The following is a 16,359-nucleotide window of genomic DNA, read 5'->3' as shown; positions in this document are numbered from 1 at the left end:
AAGCAGTATACACATTTCCTTTTTCCTTTTTTTTCTTTTTTTTGAGACAGGGTCTCACTATGTTGCCCAGGCTATAGTACAGTGGCATGATCTGGGCTCACTGCAACCTTCACCTCCTGCGTTCAAGCGATTCTCGTGCCTCAGCCACCCATCTGGAGTAGCTGGGATTGCAGGCATGCAGCACCACAACCAGCAAATTTTGTGTTTTTAATAGAGATTGGGTTTCACCATGTTGCTCAGGCTGGTCTCAAACTCCTGCCCTCTTGTGGTCTGTCCGCCTTGGCCTGCCGAAGTGCTGGGATTACAGGCGTGAGTCACTGTGCCAAGCTAATTTCTGTATTTTTAGTAGAGACAGGGTTTCACCATGTTGCCCAGGCTGGTCTCAAACTTGTGGCCTCAAGCTGTCTGCTCACCTTGGCCTCCCAAAGTGCTGGGATTACAGGTGTGAGCCACCACGCCTGACCCATATTTTCTGGGCTGTTGACTGGTGCAGTGGCAGGTGGGCCCTTAGGCCATCGACCACAGTATACAAGCAGCTTTCTTTTATGAAACTAGGCATGGCCAAGGCTTTGTCATCTGACACCAGAAAGAGGCTGAGGGTGATGAGAACGTGGTGTCTTTCCAGGACTGTGCTACTACACGCCGGTGGTTTCGCCTGCCAGGGTCGGGTCACGCAGTTGGTAAGCAGCAGATGCAGGGCAGGAGCTGCATGCACGGGGCCAAGGCCAGCCTATTAGGCTGTGAGCCAGGTTGAGAGTTGCTGCCTAGACCTAGGAACCTTTAGGCCCTATCTCAAAATTGTAATCAATCAAAACAGCATAGGAAAATGCCAGAAGTAAAATGTTTGTGCTCGCAAGACCTGTGTGGGAGCCCTGGCCTGCCTCGTAGGACCCTCCTCCCAGGACCCACGTTCCTGAGACCCCTGCTCAAGCATCAGCTGCAATGCCCTGGAGGTGCAGTGGTGGCTGAGGCAGACGTGGCTCCTGTCCCCAGTGGGGAGGTGGATGGTGCCCATGGTCAGTGCTGCTGGAGGGGAGCTCCGAGTGCAAAGGGAGACGAAGGTGGGGCCCTGAGCCCGTCATGAGTCTGGGCCCGGGGAGCTCCTCCGTCCTGCTGCCTGGCATCTCCTAGCCATTTCTTTCCACACTGCAGCCTCTGTGAGAGCAGGGATGGCGTCTTAGTTGTGAGTTCCCAAACCTTGTGCAGTGCCCCGGGTCGATGTTTAATGAGTCCAACACAGAGACTTTGTCCAAGGTCATGAGAAAGATGCTCTTGCACCTCAGTCACCTCGTGACGACGTTCTGACAGCTACCTAGTGAAGCAGCCTCAGTGCCCTCAGGCCCTGCAGTATAGTCCGCCCTTTCCCAGGGCTACCGGGGTGGGGTTTGGTGCAAGCAAGACCCCTCCTCTCAGGAGCGTCCTGTACAGCTGTGGGCACCGAGGTGGCTGCACAACACAGCCAGTCTTGAGCCAGCCCCAAGAAAGCATGGGAGCAAGGCCCGCACAACCTAAGCCTTGCTGAAGTCATGTGGGCCTTGCCCGCCTGCTCTGTGCTGAGAAGCACGGGTGGGCTGCGAGGAGGAGATGGGCTCATCTCCCTTCCCCTGCCCCTCTTCCTCCTTGTTCGTCTTGAGCTCCGTCAAGTGGCCCCAGAAGAACTAGCAGACGCGATTGTCCTGTGCTGTGAAGCGGAGGGCCGGGCAGCATGGCTGCGTCACACTCAGCCTCGCACCTGGAGCTCTGTGGCTCTGGGCATGAGCCACTCACAGGAGTGCAGGTGGGCCCTGCCTCTTTAGAAGACAGTCTGGTGCGGGTGTTAAAGCAGAAACACTTCCGACACACCCGTTCTCCTTCTCAGTCTCTGTATCTCAAGGAGATGTATAGGATGACTACTTTGAACAAAAAAGAACAACGAAAGACACCATCTGAATATCAGTAGGAAGCGACGGGTTAGAGGAGTGCACTGGGGAATGCAGTGTGGCGCTTGGCAGCAGGGGAGTGGGGCTCCCAGGTTGACCTCCAAGCCCAGAAACACAGGCAACTAAGTAGCAAGTGGTTAAGTGGTAAACACTAAAGGCACATGATTACTGGTCTGTAGTTCTAGACTTGGTGGCCACATTGTATACAGTTAGGAGGAAAGATCTCAAAGACACAGAGTAGGAAAATGGGAGCCTCAAAAGTGTGGGTTTGATACCGTGTGTATAAAAATAATAAAGCACTGTATTTGTAGATAGCTATGTGTTTATGTGAAAGCATAGGTTTGAAAAGGATAAGGTTACTTCTTAGAATGGAGATTGAAATGAGTGGGTAGTGGAAACAGACTTTTAGCTTTTTGGGGTTTTTTTTTTTCCTTTTTCAAACAGGGTCTCCCTCTGTTACCCAGGCTGGAGTGCAGTGATGCAATCATGGCTCACTGCAACCTCGACCTCCTGGGGTCAAGTGATCCTCCCACCTCAGCCTCCCAAGTAGCTGGGACCACAGGTGTGCACCACCACACTCCACTAATTTTTAAATATTTTGTAGAGATAGGGTCTCTCCATGTTGTCCAGGCTGGGACTTTTAGCTTTATCGTTATGTGAAACTTTCGATGAGAATGTATTAAGGCAAAAACTGTGTAATTAGAAATTAATGAAAGGATGACATTTGTAAAAGAGGGAACCTGTCAGAGTTATGACAAAAGGGCAAACAGGCAAACAGGGCAGGCCTGATTCCCTGCATTAGCAAGCACGCTCTGGCTTCTGCGAGGCGGCCCTGGCCCTGTGTGGGGTGCTGCTTGGCACTGTCCTCGTCCTGGGTGGTGACTGAGGAGGGAGTTGTCCCCACTTAGGACTTGGCAGAACGAGCACTAACAGCTTGGCAGTGGTTCTCCTTTTCCTTCGTTTCAACATGGGTCAAGCTCTAAGAGGCTGGGGGCCCACCAGTGGACGGAATGCATGCAAATGGGCTCCTGGGCTGTCATCTTTGTTGGGAAGTCAAGAGCAAGCCTGAGACCTGGTTGGCCAGCAGAGCCGGCTCTCCAGAAGCAGGGACACTCGCTCAAGTGCTTGCACTGGATTGAAACGAAGAACCAGATTCGGGGATTCCGAGAGCAGCGTCCCCAGGTGGCTCCATGGGCTGGCTGGGAGTTAGTGCCTCACAGGTACAGTTTCACTTTGGGGAAATGAAAAACATCTGTGGACGGAGGGTGGTGATTGTTGCACGACAGCATGGACACACTTAGTGCCACTGAACTGAACCCTCAGTTGAAATGGTCAATTTTATGTTATCTGTGTTTTATCACAGTTTTACAAAGAAAGAAAATTCACTGCCAAGTATGTGGTCATCTGTGTTTGAGGAGGGAAGGGACCGCCTGTGTTAGAGTTAGGCAGCAAGGTGCCATCCTGCTGCCACAGCCACGCGGTCCACGATCGGCCCCTCCTCACCCTCAGCAGTGGGCCCTGAGGCACGGGGGCTGCGGCAGGTAGCCAGGGATGCTCGCTCTGGGCGGTGGATGCCTGAGTGGTGGCCAGGATTGTCTGCCGGCCGACTCCACGGGTGTGCATTGCAGCCCCTCAGGGCACTGCCTCGCTGGCACGACCGAACAGCCTCCTTCTCTTGAGAGATCTGCCCAGCCCAAACCGCACACCGTGCTGGGTGTACAGGACGAGCTGGACCTGACCCTGCCTCCAGGGGCCCACAGGACGGTCAGTGAGCGGAGTCATCATGCCGAGTGCTGGATGGGGCTCACGACAGTGAGTATTCATCCGGAGGAGTCTCCAGTAGCGGGGCTCGGTTGTATTTCCTTGAATCCTGTGTGTGTGGCTGCCTGCCGTAAGTCACTGAGAAGTGCGTCCTGCTCTCTCTCCTGCCGCCCCCATCCCCTGGGCCTGTTTCTGGGCTCTGGGCTCTGTCCCAAGCTCTCTGCCTGCCTCAGCGCCACTGCTTCCCTCCAGGTGCTCCTCCTCAAGAATACCTGCCAGCCTTTGTCCTTCAGATTTCCACTTCTATTTTAGGATGAGTTTATTAAATCCTATCAAACAAAAATACATCCCACTCTGGATTTTTACTGAAATTAAAAGGATGGATTTGTTTGACGAAAATATTCTGATCCATAAACATGGTATATCTCTTTACTGAATTTTTTTTTTTTTTTTTAAGTCAGAGTGTTTCTGACTCTCAAAGAAAAAATTTCTGGGCCAGGCAAGGTGGCTCACGCCTGTAATCCCAGCACTTTAGGAGGCTGAGGCGGGCAAGGTGGCTCACGCCTGTAATCCCAGCACTTTAGGAGGCTGAGGCGGGCAAGGTGGATCACGAGGTCAGGAAATCAAGAGCATCCTGGCCAACATGGTGAAACCTCATCTCTATTAAAAATACAAAAACTAGCTGGGCATGGTGGCACGCTCCTGTAGTCCCAGCTACTGGGGAGGCCGAGGCAGGAGAATCGCTTGAACCCAGGAGGTGGAGGTTGCAGTGAGCCGGGATTATGCCAGAGCACTCCAGCCTGGCTTATGAGCGAGACTCCGTCTCAAACAAACAAACAAAAAACTTTGTGAATACAGGTTGGGACTCGGAACCGCCATGCCTGCCTCCATCCTCCCTGTGCGTGTAGCTCTGGGAGGACCCGCACCTCAGCTGCACCCCTGCTATGGGGAGGACCACACTGCTTTTGGCTGCCGCTCTCCAATTGTGGGGCAGACAGGTGGGGGTCAGGGCAGAGGTCTTTTCTTTTAGAAACTAGAAGGAGAAGGGAGGCCAAGGTGCAGGGTGGCCACCGATTCTGAAGTATGTAATCAATGATGTATTGCCATTATGTTACATTCTACAATTAAATAACTGTTTCCAAACACAGCGGTTGCGTATCACCAAGTCACTCAGGAATTCCTCTGCTGTGATACGCAACTTAGAGTGGCCACGAGATTGTCTCATAGGGATAAAAGGAGGGGGGAACTGCCAGTGTACTGCCAGGGACCAAATCTTTGTGGAGAACCTGGATTTCATAGAGGGGAGAGAACGGGGAAGCCGAGGGACCCATCCCTGCAGGAGGCGGTGCTTGCAGGCATCATCACTGAGATGTTTGTTGGATGGCTGACTCCGCCACTCCTTTTCCGCCACCTCTTTCACTGAGAACACAGGAGTGAAGAAAGGTGCACTGGAGGGCAACATGCATCTTTATCCAAGGAGGGGCATAGGCAGCACTCACCCTGTGCGTGGCCCACAGCCCAGACCGGCAGGCAGCGCTCTGGCTTTCTGAAGCTCCCTTTTGCTCTGTAGCCTCTTCTGAATTTTCAGCAAATACAGTCCTAATGTCCAGCAGTAATGACAGTTTTTTTCTTCCTTACAATCCCTTTCTTGCCCTACGGTGGTAACTGTGACCTGTAGCGCAGCATTGAACAAAAGTGGTGATTTGGGCGTCTTCGTTACGTTGCGAGCCTCAGGGAAAGTTGGTTTGCTGTAGACTTTGAGAAGGTTTCTGTGCAGATTTCCTACCAGATTAAGACTTCCTTCTATCCCTACTTCTCTAATTTTTTTTTTTTTAAATCATAAGTACCAGGCATGATGGCTCATACCTGTAATCCCAGCACTTAGAGAGGCCAAGGTGAGAGGATTGCCTGAGCCCAGCCTAGGCAGCATGGCAAAGTTTCATCTCTACACAAAGTTAGAAATTAGCCATTGTGGTGGCATGTGCCTATAGTCACAGCTACTTAGGAGGCTGGTTGGGAGGGTCCCTTGAGCCCAGGAGTTCAAGTTTGCAGCGAACTGTGATTGCACCACTGCACTCCAGCCTGGACAACAGAGTAAGATTCTGTTTCAAAAAAAAAAAAAAATGAGTGGATGTTGAATTTTATTAAATGCTTTTCTTGTACAACTTTGAAATTGTCATAATTTTTCTTTTTGTTTTTGTTGTTTCGTTTTTGAGAAGGAGTCTCGCTCTGTCACCCAGGCAGGAGTGCAGTGGTGCAGTCTCAGCTCACTGCAACCTCTGCCTCCTGTGTTCAAACAATTCTCATGCCTCAGCCTCCCAAGTAGCTGGGACTACAGGCATGTGCCACCATGCCCAGCTAATTTTTTTTTTTTTTTTTGAGATGGAGTCTCACTCTGTTGCCCAGGCTGGAGTGCAGTGGCATGATCTCAGCTCACTGCAACCTCCGCCTCCTGGGTTCCAGCCATTTTCCTACCTCAGCCTCCCAAGTAGCTGGGATTATAGGCACCTGCCACCATGCCTGGCTAATTTTTGTATTTTTAGTAGAGGCAGAGTTCCACCATGTTGGCCAGGCTGGTCTCAAACTCCTGACCTCAGGTGATCCACCCTCCTCAGCCTCCCAAAGTGCTGGGATTATAGGCGTGAGCCACCGTGTCTGGCGAGCTAATTTTTTTTATGGTTTTAGTAGAGACAGGGTTTCACCATGCTGGCCAGGCTGGTCTTAAACTCCTGACCCCAAGTAATCCACCCACCTTGGCCTCCCAAAGTGCTGGGATTATAGGCGTGAGCCACTCCGCCTGGCTACGATTGTCATAATTTTTCTCTAATATGTTACATTGATTTTTACAGATACCAACTTTTATCAAGATATAATTCACGTACAACAAAATGTACCTGTTTTAAGTATAGGCACACCTCATTTTATTGTGCTTTGCTATGTATGTATGTATGTATGTATGTATGTATGTATGTATGTATGGAGTCTCACTCTGTCGCCCGAGCTGGAGTGGAATGGCATGATCTCGGCTCACTGCAACCTCCGCCTCCCGGGTTCCAGCGATTCTCCCGCCTCAGCCTCCCAAGTAGCTGGGACTACAGGCACCCACCACCATGCCTGGCTAAGTTTTTGTATTTTTGGTAGAGTTGGGGTTTCACTATGTTGGCCAGGTTGGTCTCGAACTTCTGACTTCATGATCCGCCCGCCTCAGCCTCCCAAAATGCTGGAATTACAGGCATGAGCCACCACTCCAGCCTGTGCTTTGCTTTATTGCCCTTTGCAGGTACTGTTTGTTGTCGTTGTTTAACAAATTGAAGGTTCATGGCAGCCCTGTGCCAAGCAAGTCTTATCAGTGCCCTTCATGTCTGTGTCAGCATTTTTAGCAATAAAGTATTTTTTAATCAAAGAATGTACTTTTCTTTTTAGACACGATGCTATTGCACATTGAATAGATGGCAGTACAGTGGAAACAGAACTTTCCTGTGCACTGGGAAACCAACATCTTTGTGTGACTGGCTTTTTTGTGACATTTCCTTTATTGTGCTGGTCTGGAACCGAACCCACAGTATCTCCTAGACATACCTTTATATAGGCCTATGATCTTTAAAAAGTGTATACACTCCCGTAAGAACCGCCACAATCAATAGGACATGCTAACAACCCCAAAGCGCCTGCCCCATTGCAGTTAAGCTTGTCGTCCCCTGCCCCAAGGCAAACACAGACCTGCTTTCTGTCAGTATAGATTGTTTTTGCCTGTCAGAGAGTTTCCTATACATGGAATCATTATCATGGTATACCTGTTCCTCCTGGTGGCTGGCTCTGTTCCCCAAGCGTGTTTCTAAGACACCCGTCATGTTGCATGCAGTGGTGACTCAAGTACTGCATTGTGTGGGTCTGTCCACTCACCAGCTGATGGACATTGATTTGAATTCTTTTAGGTTTGGAGCTGGTGTACACATTTGTATGCAAATGTTTGCGTGGATGTGTTTTTTCATTTTTCTTGTGTCAGATGTTGCTGGACAGGGTGGTAAATAGACATGGACCTTTGTAAGAAACTGCCACACTTTTTCCCCAAAGTAGTCGCATCAGCCTCGTAGAAAACAGCTTTTCCCTCCGCCTTCACCAGCTCTTGGTATTGATACCCGTTCCGATTTTAGCCTCTCCACTGGATGTCTGCAGCTTCATTTCCACTTCCCTAAAGCCTAGTGATGAACACCCTTTAATGTGCTTATCCGCCATTTGTGTATCCTCTTCTGCCACATGTCTGGTCAAATCTTTTGCTCATTTAAGTTGGATTATCTGTCTTACTGAGTTGTAAGAATTTTCCTAAATACATTATGCTTACAAGTTCTTTGTTAGTTGTGTGTCTGTGTGACTATGGAATATTTCCTCCTAGTTGATTGCTCTTTTTGTTTTTGTTTGTTTTTGAGATGGAGTCTCACTCTGTCATGCCCAGGCTGGAGTGCAGCAGCACAATATTGGCTCACTGCAACCTCCGCCTCCTGGGTTCAAACGATTCTCCCGCCTCAGTCTCCCAAGTAACTGGGATTACAGGCACCCATCACTACACCTGGCTAACTTTTTGTATTTTTAGTAGAGATGGGGTTTCACCATATTGGCCAGGCTGGTCTCAAACTCCTGACCTGAAGTGATCCACCTGCCTCCCAAAGTGCTGAGATTACAGGCGTGAGCCACCGCGCCTGGCCTTGTCTTTTCATTTTTAAAATGGTGTCTCTCTCTCTCTCTCTTTTTTTTTTTAAGAGATGGGTAAAAGTTTTTAATTTTAATGAAGCCTAGTTTATGAATTTTTTTCTTTAAGAACACATTTCTTAGAAATTGTTGTCTATCCCAAGGTTTAGGAACATTTTTCTCTTATGCTTTCTTGGATATTTTTCAGTTATAGCTTTTAGGTTTATAACCTGTTTCATGTTAATGAATTTTATAATGTTAAATTCAACCTTTTGTTTCTGGTATCAACTGAACTTTGACACGATGATGTATTTTTGAACATGTTGCTAGATTCAGCTTGTTCCTGCCTCTGTTTATAAGTGATTGGCCCGTGATTTCTTAGTACTCTTCCTGTCTAGTTTCAACCTAAAGGTTTTGCTAACCTCATAAAATGAGTCAGGGTGTGTGCCGTCTTACTGTGTTCAGGTCAAGTTTGAATTAGGCCAGAATGATTTGTTCTTTGAACGTGAGTAGAACCCACCTTCCCTCCAATGGAGCCATCTGCACCTCAAGTTGACTGTGCTACCCTGGCCAGGGAGATGAGGTCCTCCGAAGGTTGCGGACCCTTTGTAATGGTTTGGAGAGAGCGCGGAGGAATGAGCTGTCCTCTCGCAAGAGCTGCAGGGCACACCTTGTCTTGGGCAGCCCAGAGCAGGTCAGGGAGGTGCCAGGTGAGATTGTGCCCTGGCTGCCCGGTGGGCATGGCAGGGATGGATGCCGGGGCCATGCTGATGGCCCTCGGGGCTATACCCTGCCCAGGCTGGATCTCCCAGCACTGTCAGAGGCGGGTGCAGCTTGGTGGAGCCCTCAAAGATGTCACTGAGAGGCTCTGGGCATCTGCCACGGGCACTCCCCAGACCGCAGGTGTTGAGGGCAGGTTAGCTGGATCCTTGAGACCCTCTTCCTGGGAATGTTGGAGGTGGACCCAGCAAAGCCATTCTGAATAAGGAAAGCCCTCCGGGCCAGCTTGCCTCGTCTTTTGGGAAAGGAATGGAAGGAGTTGGCGGATTCTTGCTTCCTGAGAGAGGACCGAGACTCTGCCCAGGAGAAAGACCGTTCTAGCCGCGCTGTGTTCCTGCCTCCCTGTGGAGGTTTCTCAGCGACTCCCCCGCCCCCACCTTCGCCTCTCCCTCTTTACCACATCCCCTGAGCTGGCATTTCCTGGTAAAAAAACCCGAGATGTTGAGCACCCCATGGGCCTCTGCGCTTCCCTCACTTGGGCCTCTGTGGGCAGGCAGGGACCCCAGGTCTTCATATTTGCACTTCATCAGGCATGGTGTGAGAGGGTAGGCATTTAGTGAGCTGAGTTAAAATGCCTCAGAACCCCTCTGAGCTGGGCACAGTGACGCATGCCTGTACTCCCAGCACTTTGGGAGGCAAAGGTGGGAGGATTGCCTGAGCCCAGGAGTTCGAGACCAGCCTGAGCAACATAAGGGAGGCCCCATCTCTACAAAAAAATTTAAACATTAGCTGGGCATAGTGGCCTGTTGCCTGTAGTTCCGGCTACTTGGGAGGCTGGGATGGGAGGATTGCTTCTGCCCGGGAAGTCAAGGCTGCAGTGAGCAGTAATCGCGCCACTGTACTCTAGTAAGATAGAGTGAGACCCTGTCTCTAATAAAATAAAATAAAACAACCACCTGAAATGCCAGGAGAATGCTATGCCCAGCTGGCACCTCTTTGGAGCAGAGCTCAGGCCAGCAGGAGGTTTGCAGAGTGTGTTTCTGGAGGCCTGTCTGTCACGGTGGGGAAGTAGGGGTTGGGGGGTGGAGGGTGGGGGTCATGGAGCACTGCAGAGCAGCTTCCTTGCATCTAGCAGCCTTCTGCCACTGGAATGCCTGAGCCCCCAACACCAAAAACTCAGCCCCTCCCAGCAGCAAGCATCCGTTTCATACCGTGGCTCTGCAAGTGGGCTGAAGTTTGGCTGGGCCCCTGGGTCAGGCTGGACTGGAGGGGCAGCAGCACCCAGGACTCGTTCTTCTGGCGATCAGAGGAGCACAGAAGGCCAAGCCAGTCTCACAATCCCCTTGACTGGGGTCACACAGCAAATCCTAGTGGCCACAGTGAAGCCGGCAGACAAGCCGAGCCACACCTGCCAGTCTGTGCGCATAGTGGGGAGCCGTGCGGGGGCATGGCGCCTGACCCTACCTCCGTGGAACACAAATGTCACAAGCTCTGTTCTTCTTCTCGTCAGTGCCTCCAGGGAGCTCCGGGGGTTCTGGAAGTGTCTGCCATCTGCTGTATGGGGCATGGAAAGTGCCCAGCGCATACCAGGTTCTCCCGTGTTTCACTCAGTGCATGAGCACAAACCCCCTCATGGGTCTGGTTTGCTTCTGTATAGAAGTTGGAAGTCCTGTTGCCCAAAGGAGCCACAGGTCTTACAAAATTGCTTTAAAAGTAGCATCAGAGGGCCGGGCGCGGTGGCTCACGCCTGTAATCCAAGCACTTTGGGAGGCCGAGGCAGATGGATCACTTGAGGTCGGGAGTTTGAGACCAGCCTGGCCAACATGATGAAACCTCGTCTCTACTAAAAAAAAAATACAAAAAATTAGCTGGGCATAGTGGCGGGCACCTGTAATCACAGCTACTCGGGAGGCTGAGGCAGGAGAATCACTTGAACCCAGGAGGTGGAGGTTGCAGTGAGCTGAGATCGTGACACTGCACTCCAGCCTGGGCAGCAAGAGCGAAACTCCGTCTCAAAAAAAAAAAAAAATTAGCCGGGCATAGTGGCATTAATCCCAGCTACTCATGAGGTTAAGGCAGGAGAATTGCTTGAATCCGGGAGGCAGAGGTTGCAGTGAGCCGAGATCACGCCATTGCACTCCAGACTGGGTGACAAGAGCAAGATTCCATCTCAAAAAAAAAAAAAAAAATAGCGTCAGAAAAATATCATCCTTGTATGCCATTTTCTTCATTTTATTGACATTTTGCCCGACTTTTGTCTTTGTTTCAGGGAAATCGTGGAACACATGGTCCAGCACTTTAAAACACAGATCTTTGGGGATCGGAAGCCCGTGTTTGACGGCAGGAAGAATCTGTACACGGCCATGCCCCTTCCAATTGGGAGAGACAAGGTAAGCTCCCTCGGGTGCCCTTGGTGGAGTAATGTACGGTGAAGTAAAGCTCACACGTGTTATAAAGTCCGTCATGCCTGTTCTCATACACGAAACCATTTCACCGAGGAGGAGAGAGCAGCTCGTTGCCATGCGCTTAGTCCTGAGGTCCATAAAAACTACCTTCATTTTTTTTTTTTTTTTTTTTTGAGACGGAGTCTTGCTCTGTCTCCCAGGCTGAAGTGCAGTGGCCAGATCTCAGCTCACTGCAAGCTCCGCCTCCCGGGTTCATGCCATTCTCCTGCCTCAGCCTCCCGAGTAGCTGGGACTACAGGCGCCCGCCACCTTGCTCGGCTAGTTTTTCGTATTTTTAGTAGAGACGGGGTTTCACCATGTTAGCCAGGATGGTCTCGATCTCCTGACCTCGTGATCCGCCCGTCTCGGCCTCTCAAAGTGCTGGGATTACAGGCTTGAGCCACCGCGCCCGGCCAAAAACTACCTTCTTTGTATTGTGGCTTTCAGTGATAGGGGTTTAACTTATCTAGGTCCTGACACAGATACGGAGAACTTGTTGAAACCACCAAAGTTTCAGTACAAAGTACACAAAACACAAGCCACAAACCGCCGTCAGACAAGAGCCTAGAGTAAGCACCAGTATTCTAAAGACCTGCAGAGGCCAAGCAGGAAGATGGCTTGAACTCAGGAGTTCGAGGCTAAGTGAGCTCTCTCAGTGCGCCGCGAATTCCGTCCTGGGTGACAGAATGAGACTCCATCTCCACAGGAAGGTCTATGGAAAAGCACGTTCATGTAGGGGTTTGTGAGAGAGACATGGCAGTGAGGCCCAGTTAACATTCTGCTCTAGCCGGTGACTCATCTGAAATTAGAATGATGGTGATTAGTCAACCCAGAAGGAGTGGGTATATTAAAATGTCACCTTCTTTTATTACCTTTATCCTTATCATGGCTTTATTTAAAAAGTAATAAAGTTTCTGCCCAGAAGTGTCACTTCTTGGGAGTGTCTTTCAACAAGTGTGCTGCTCCAGAGTGATACGGATGTTATTTGTAAGTAGAGGAAGAGCAGAAACCCGGCTCAGACATAGTCTTTATAGGCCGGGCGTGGTGGCTCACGCCTGTAACCCCAGCATTTTGGGAGGCCGAGGTGGGCAGATCACAAGGTCAGGAGTTCGAGACCAGCCTGGCCAACATGCCGAAACCCCGTCTCTACTAAAAATATAAAAATTAACTGGGCATAGTGGCGGGTGCCTATAATCCCAACTACTCTGGAGGCTGAGGCAGGAAAATTGCTTGAACCTGGGAAGCGAAGGTTGCAGTGAGCTGAGATCGCACCACTGCACTCCAGCCTGGGCAACAGAGTGAGACTCAGTCTCAAAAAAATAAAAAATAATCTTTACACATACTTTAAGAAGCGAACACATCAGAAACCAGGAATGTAACAACTATGAGAATGAAAGGCTGATTCCCTCTGGGAACAACGTGCACAGTTTGCTTTTGCAACCCTGAGTCCCTGAGAAGGAAGCCAGCTCGGTGTGCAAAGGGTCTCAGATTGCTGCCAGGGATGTCTATTTTAGTGGGAGAGCAAGGGGCCTGCTAGCAGCTCTCTCTACAGATGTTCAGTCTTCTTCCTTTTGCTTTTGAGGCAGGGTCTTGCTCTGTCGTCCAGGCTGGAAAGCAATGGTTCAGCCATGGTCGCCGTAGCCTTCAATTCTCAGGCTCAAGCGATCCTCCCACCTCAGCCTCCAGAGGAGCCAGCTTTTCATTTTGATGATAATCTTGAAATGAATAAGCTCCTTTCAGCCTTTCTGGGTGGTCAGCAGGGCCCAGCAGTCTCCACGCCCAGTGATGCCCCTCCACGTCGCCACGCTCTGACAAGGCGAGAATGTGCTGTGGCTGAGCAGAGGCCGAGTTACGATATGGGGTTCTGCAGAAAGTGACCTTGTGGCTCTAACGGGACGGTGGTCTGTGCACTGTCACCGCCAGCCCAGGGTGATGAATGTTGGGTTTCTCAATGAGAGTGAGTCCTAGACCAAACGCCCATCAGTTCAACGTGATCACCCCTTGCCAACCAGCGTGCCGTGGAGTTGAAATGCAGTCATTTTAAAGTTCTGTGCTTAATTTGCATTTGTTTTTACTTAAGTTTTATAAGAAAGACAAGCATGAGGAGTTTCTGCACAGTTTTGTCTGTACATATTTATATTTACACACAGGGCAGGCATCAGGGTAGTTTTTCTGAAAAGGGGCTTGGGGAGTCTATATGGTATTTGATATTTAAATTCGAGACCTGTCTTTGTGGAAATTAACTGCGCACACACTCTGGGGTAAAACTAGATACGAGTGTGAGGCCTGGCTCCGCCCTTCCTGTGGTGGGACCTGGGGCACCTCAACTGGCCAAGCCTCAACTGCCTCACCTGTAAAACAGAGAGATGGCAATAAAAACTACTTCCCAGGGGCTTTGTGAGAGTTCAGTGAGCATGTACATCCCTGCCCCGTGCCCGTCCCCTGCAGCCCCAGATGGTGCATCTCCCACCAGCCCGAGCCGGTGCCCGTGCTGCTGGCCCCATGCCACACGTTGAGTAGCGAGGGTTTAAAATTCTTTGTTTAAGGCTAGGTGCAGTGGCTCATGCCTGTAATCCCAGCACTTTGGGAGGCCGAGGCAGGTGAATCACTGGAGGCCGAGAGTATGAGACCAGCCTGGCCAATGTGACTAAATCCCATCTCTACTAAAAATACAAAAAAAAAAAAATTGGCCAGGCACGGTGGCACACGCCTATAGTCACAGCTACTTGGGAGGCTGAAGCATGAGAATCACTCAAACCCGGGAGGCAGAGGTTGCAGTGAGCCAAGATCACGCCACTGCACTGCAGCCTGGGCGACAGAGTGAGACTGTCTAAAAATAAAAATGTAAACAAAGCTTAAATTGCAGAGCTGCAGATTTCTGGCCCTGGTCTGTCAGCCTTGCTGATGGTCAGAGTGCTTTTCTGGGGTGCCCACATGAGTCCTCATACGTGCAACCCTACACCCACTAGGCGTTCACTCCCTCTTAAGTTTCATCCCAACCATCCTTGTTCTTTTGTCAGATGAAAAGCTCAGGTTGGCTGGGTGCGGTGGTTCACACCTTTAATCCCAGCACTTTGGGAGGTCAAGGTGGGCGGATCACCTGAGGTCAGGAGTTCAAGACCAGCCTGACTAATATGGTGAAACCCCGTCTCTACTAAAAATACAAAATTAGCCGGGTGTGGTGGAGCAGAACTGTAATTGCAGCTGCTCCGAAGGCTGAAGCATGAGAATCGCTCGAACCCGGGAGGCGGAGGTTGCAGTGAGCTGAGATCGCACCACTGCACTCCAGCCTTGGGCAACAAGAGCGAAACTCCATCTCAAAAAAAAAAGGAAAAAAGAAAAGCTCAGGTCCCAGAGGGCATAGAGAACCTACTCGAAGCCACTGTGTTCGTTAGCGTGGGGGTTCTCTGGGTGCAGACCACGCTTCTCCTACTGGTTTGGGGGTTCTATAGGATCTCTGCGGGGTGCAGAAATTAACCCCTTCTGTCTGAGAGCCTGCGTAAGGAGCTGTCCCCATGCCCATCCTCTTGCATCATGTCCCAATGTCATCTTTGGGTTTTCTCTTTTTTCTGTGAAGTACTTTTTCGTGCCGCACTTGTGGTAAGAGCGGAATCGTTCTGGTGCTCCATTACCCTGGAGGCTCGTGGAGACTCTGGCAGCTCTGGCCCAGGCCTCTGCGCAGAGGGCCCGTGTCACATCGCCCTTACACACGAAGCTCCTAAATCTCCTACTGCAATGTTAGCCTGCCTGCCTTCATCCCAGCCCCTGTGTGGAAAGAGTTCTCCCAGGCCCGGGAGACGCTGGGACCGCCCAGCCGCACTCCCTCACCTCCCAGAACTGGAGATGGAGACACAGGAAACTATACAAGTTGATCAGCATTTGGGGTTGAACTCCTGGGTCCTTTTTTGAAGGCATGATTTGTGTCATCTGTTCTTGACTCTGGGTCCAGCCCCGTAACTCCCCTTGTCGGGGCCCATGGAAGGTCTGCAGCTCCCTGGAGCTTCTTTGCTCAGTTGAGTAGAAAATTTAGAAAGGTGGCCAGAAGGAGCACCGTTTAGGAACATACGGAGACAACTATAAACTCCCTAAATAACAAAAGGCAGGTGGCATTGGCCTGGAAGGGATTCGGCTGGTGGAAGGTGAACCTGAGAATGTATTCCCACATCTCCCTGAAGGATCAAATTCAATGTCTGGGTTGACACGGTCTGGGAGTGGTGGTGGACAGCACAGGTGTCTCCTTCCCAGAAGGAAGTTAGGGCGGACCCACAGCTCAGATCAATAGTAGACCCTGCCTGGAAGCAGCGTACCTTGGGAGAAGACAGCCATGCACAGAGTTCTCTGTTGAAGGAGATGGTAGTTTGGCACTCCTGCCTGTCCACCTCTGTGCCCAGCTCAGCCATGCTATGGCCACAGGTGTGCCTGGCTGTTGCCTGCTGACCTGGGATGGGAGTGTCTGGCAGCAAGGGAGACCAAGGGCTCCTGAAGCAGTGAAGCTTCTGCACTTGAAGGCTCGGGTAGAGAAGGCAGGGGGCGAGGAGAGGCCTAGGAAGCCATGGGGGGCTCCGCTTGAGCAGTGTGCGGCGGGGAGCCTGCTTAGCCTGGGCCTGGCCCAAGCATCTTTGGGGCTGACCTGCTACCTCTTGGGGCCAAGGGTCCCCTCGAACGAGCCAGGTGCCTTGACTTGAGCCCACCCCAGTACAAGGTGGTCAGGAAGTGGTGTCGAGCACTAGCTGAGCAGCCACTCCCTGTACCTGCTCTGTCATCTGCCAGGTGACCTTGAATTCCCACTACACTTTGCAGACATGATGGGTGGGACTGGTTTTGGTGCT

The 16,359-nt window shown here is 50.9% G+C and overlaps 1 protein-coding gene across 4 annotated transcripts in view; it reads left to right on the top strand.

The window, feature by feature from the left end:
• AGO2 (argonaute RISC catalytic component 2) overlaps positions 1-16,359 on the top strand; it is a 107,890-nt gene that overhangs the window by 55,404 nt on the left and 36,127 nt on the right. For all 4 annotated transcript variants that reach the window (XM_073999557.1, XM_045399295.3, XM_045399294.3 and 1 more), the window contains one exon: positions 11,356-11,476. In XM_073999557.1, the coding sequence (XP_073855658.1) occupies positions 11,372-11,476 (105 nt within the window). In that variant the 5' untranslated portion in view covers positions 11,356-11,371. The remainder of the gene's footprint in view (positions 1-11,355; positions 11,477-16,359) is intronic.

This window comes from Macaca fascicularis, chromosome 8 (assembly GCF_037993035.2).
Source record: "Macaca fascicularis isolate 582-1 chromosome 8, T2T-MFA8v1.1".
Lineage (NCBI taxonomy): Eukaryota > Metazoa > Chordata > Mammalia > Primates > Cercopithecidae > Macaca > Macaca fascicularis.
The sequence above is the reverse complement of the archived record's forward strand: the minus strand, read 5'-3'. Positions and strand labels throughout refer to the sequence as shown.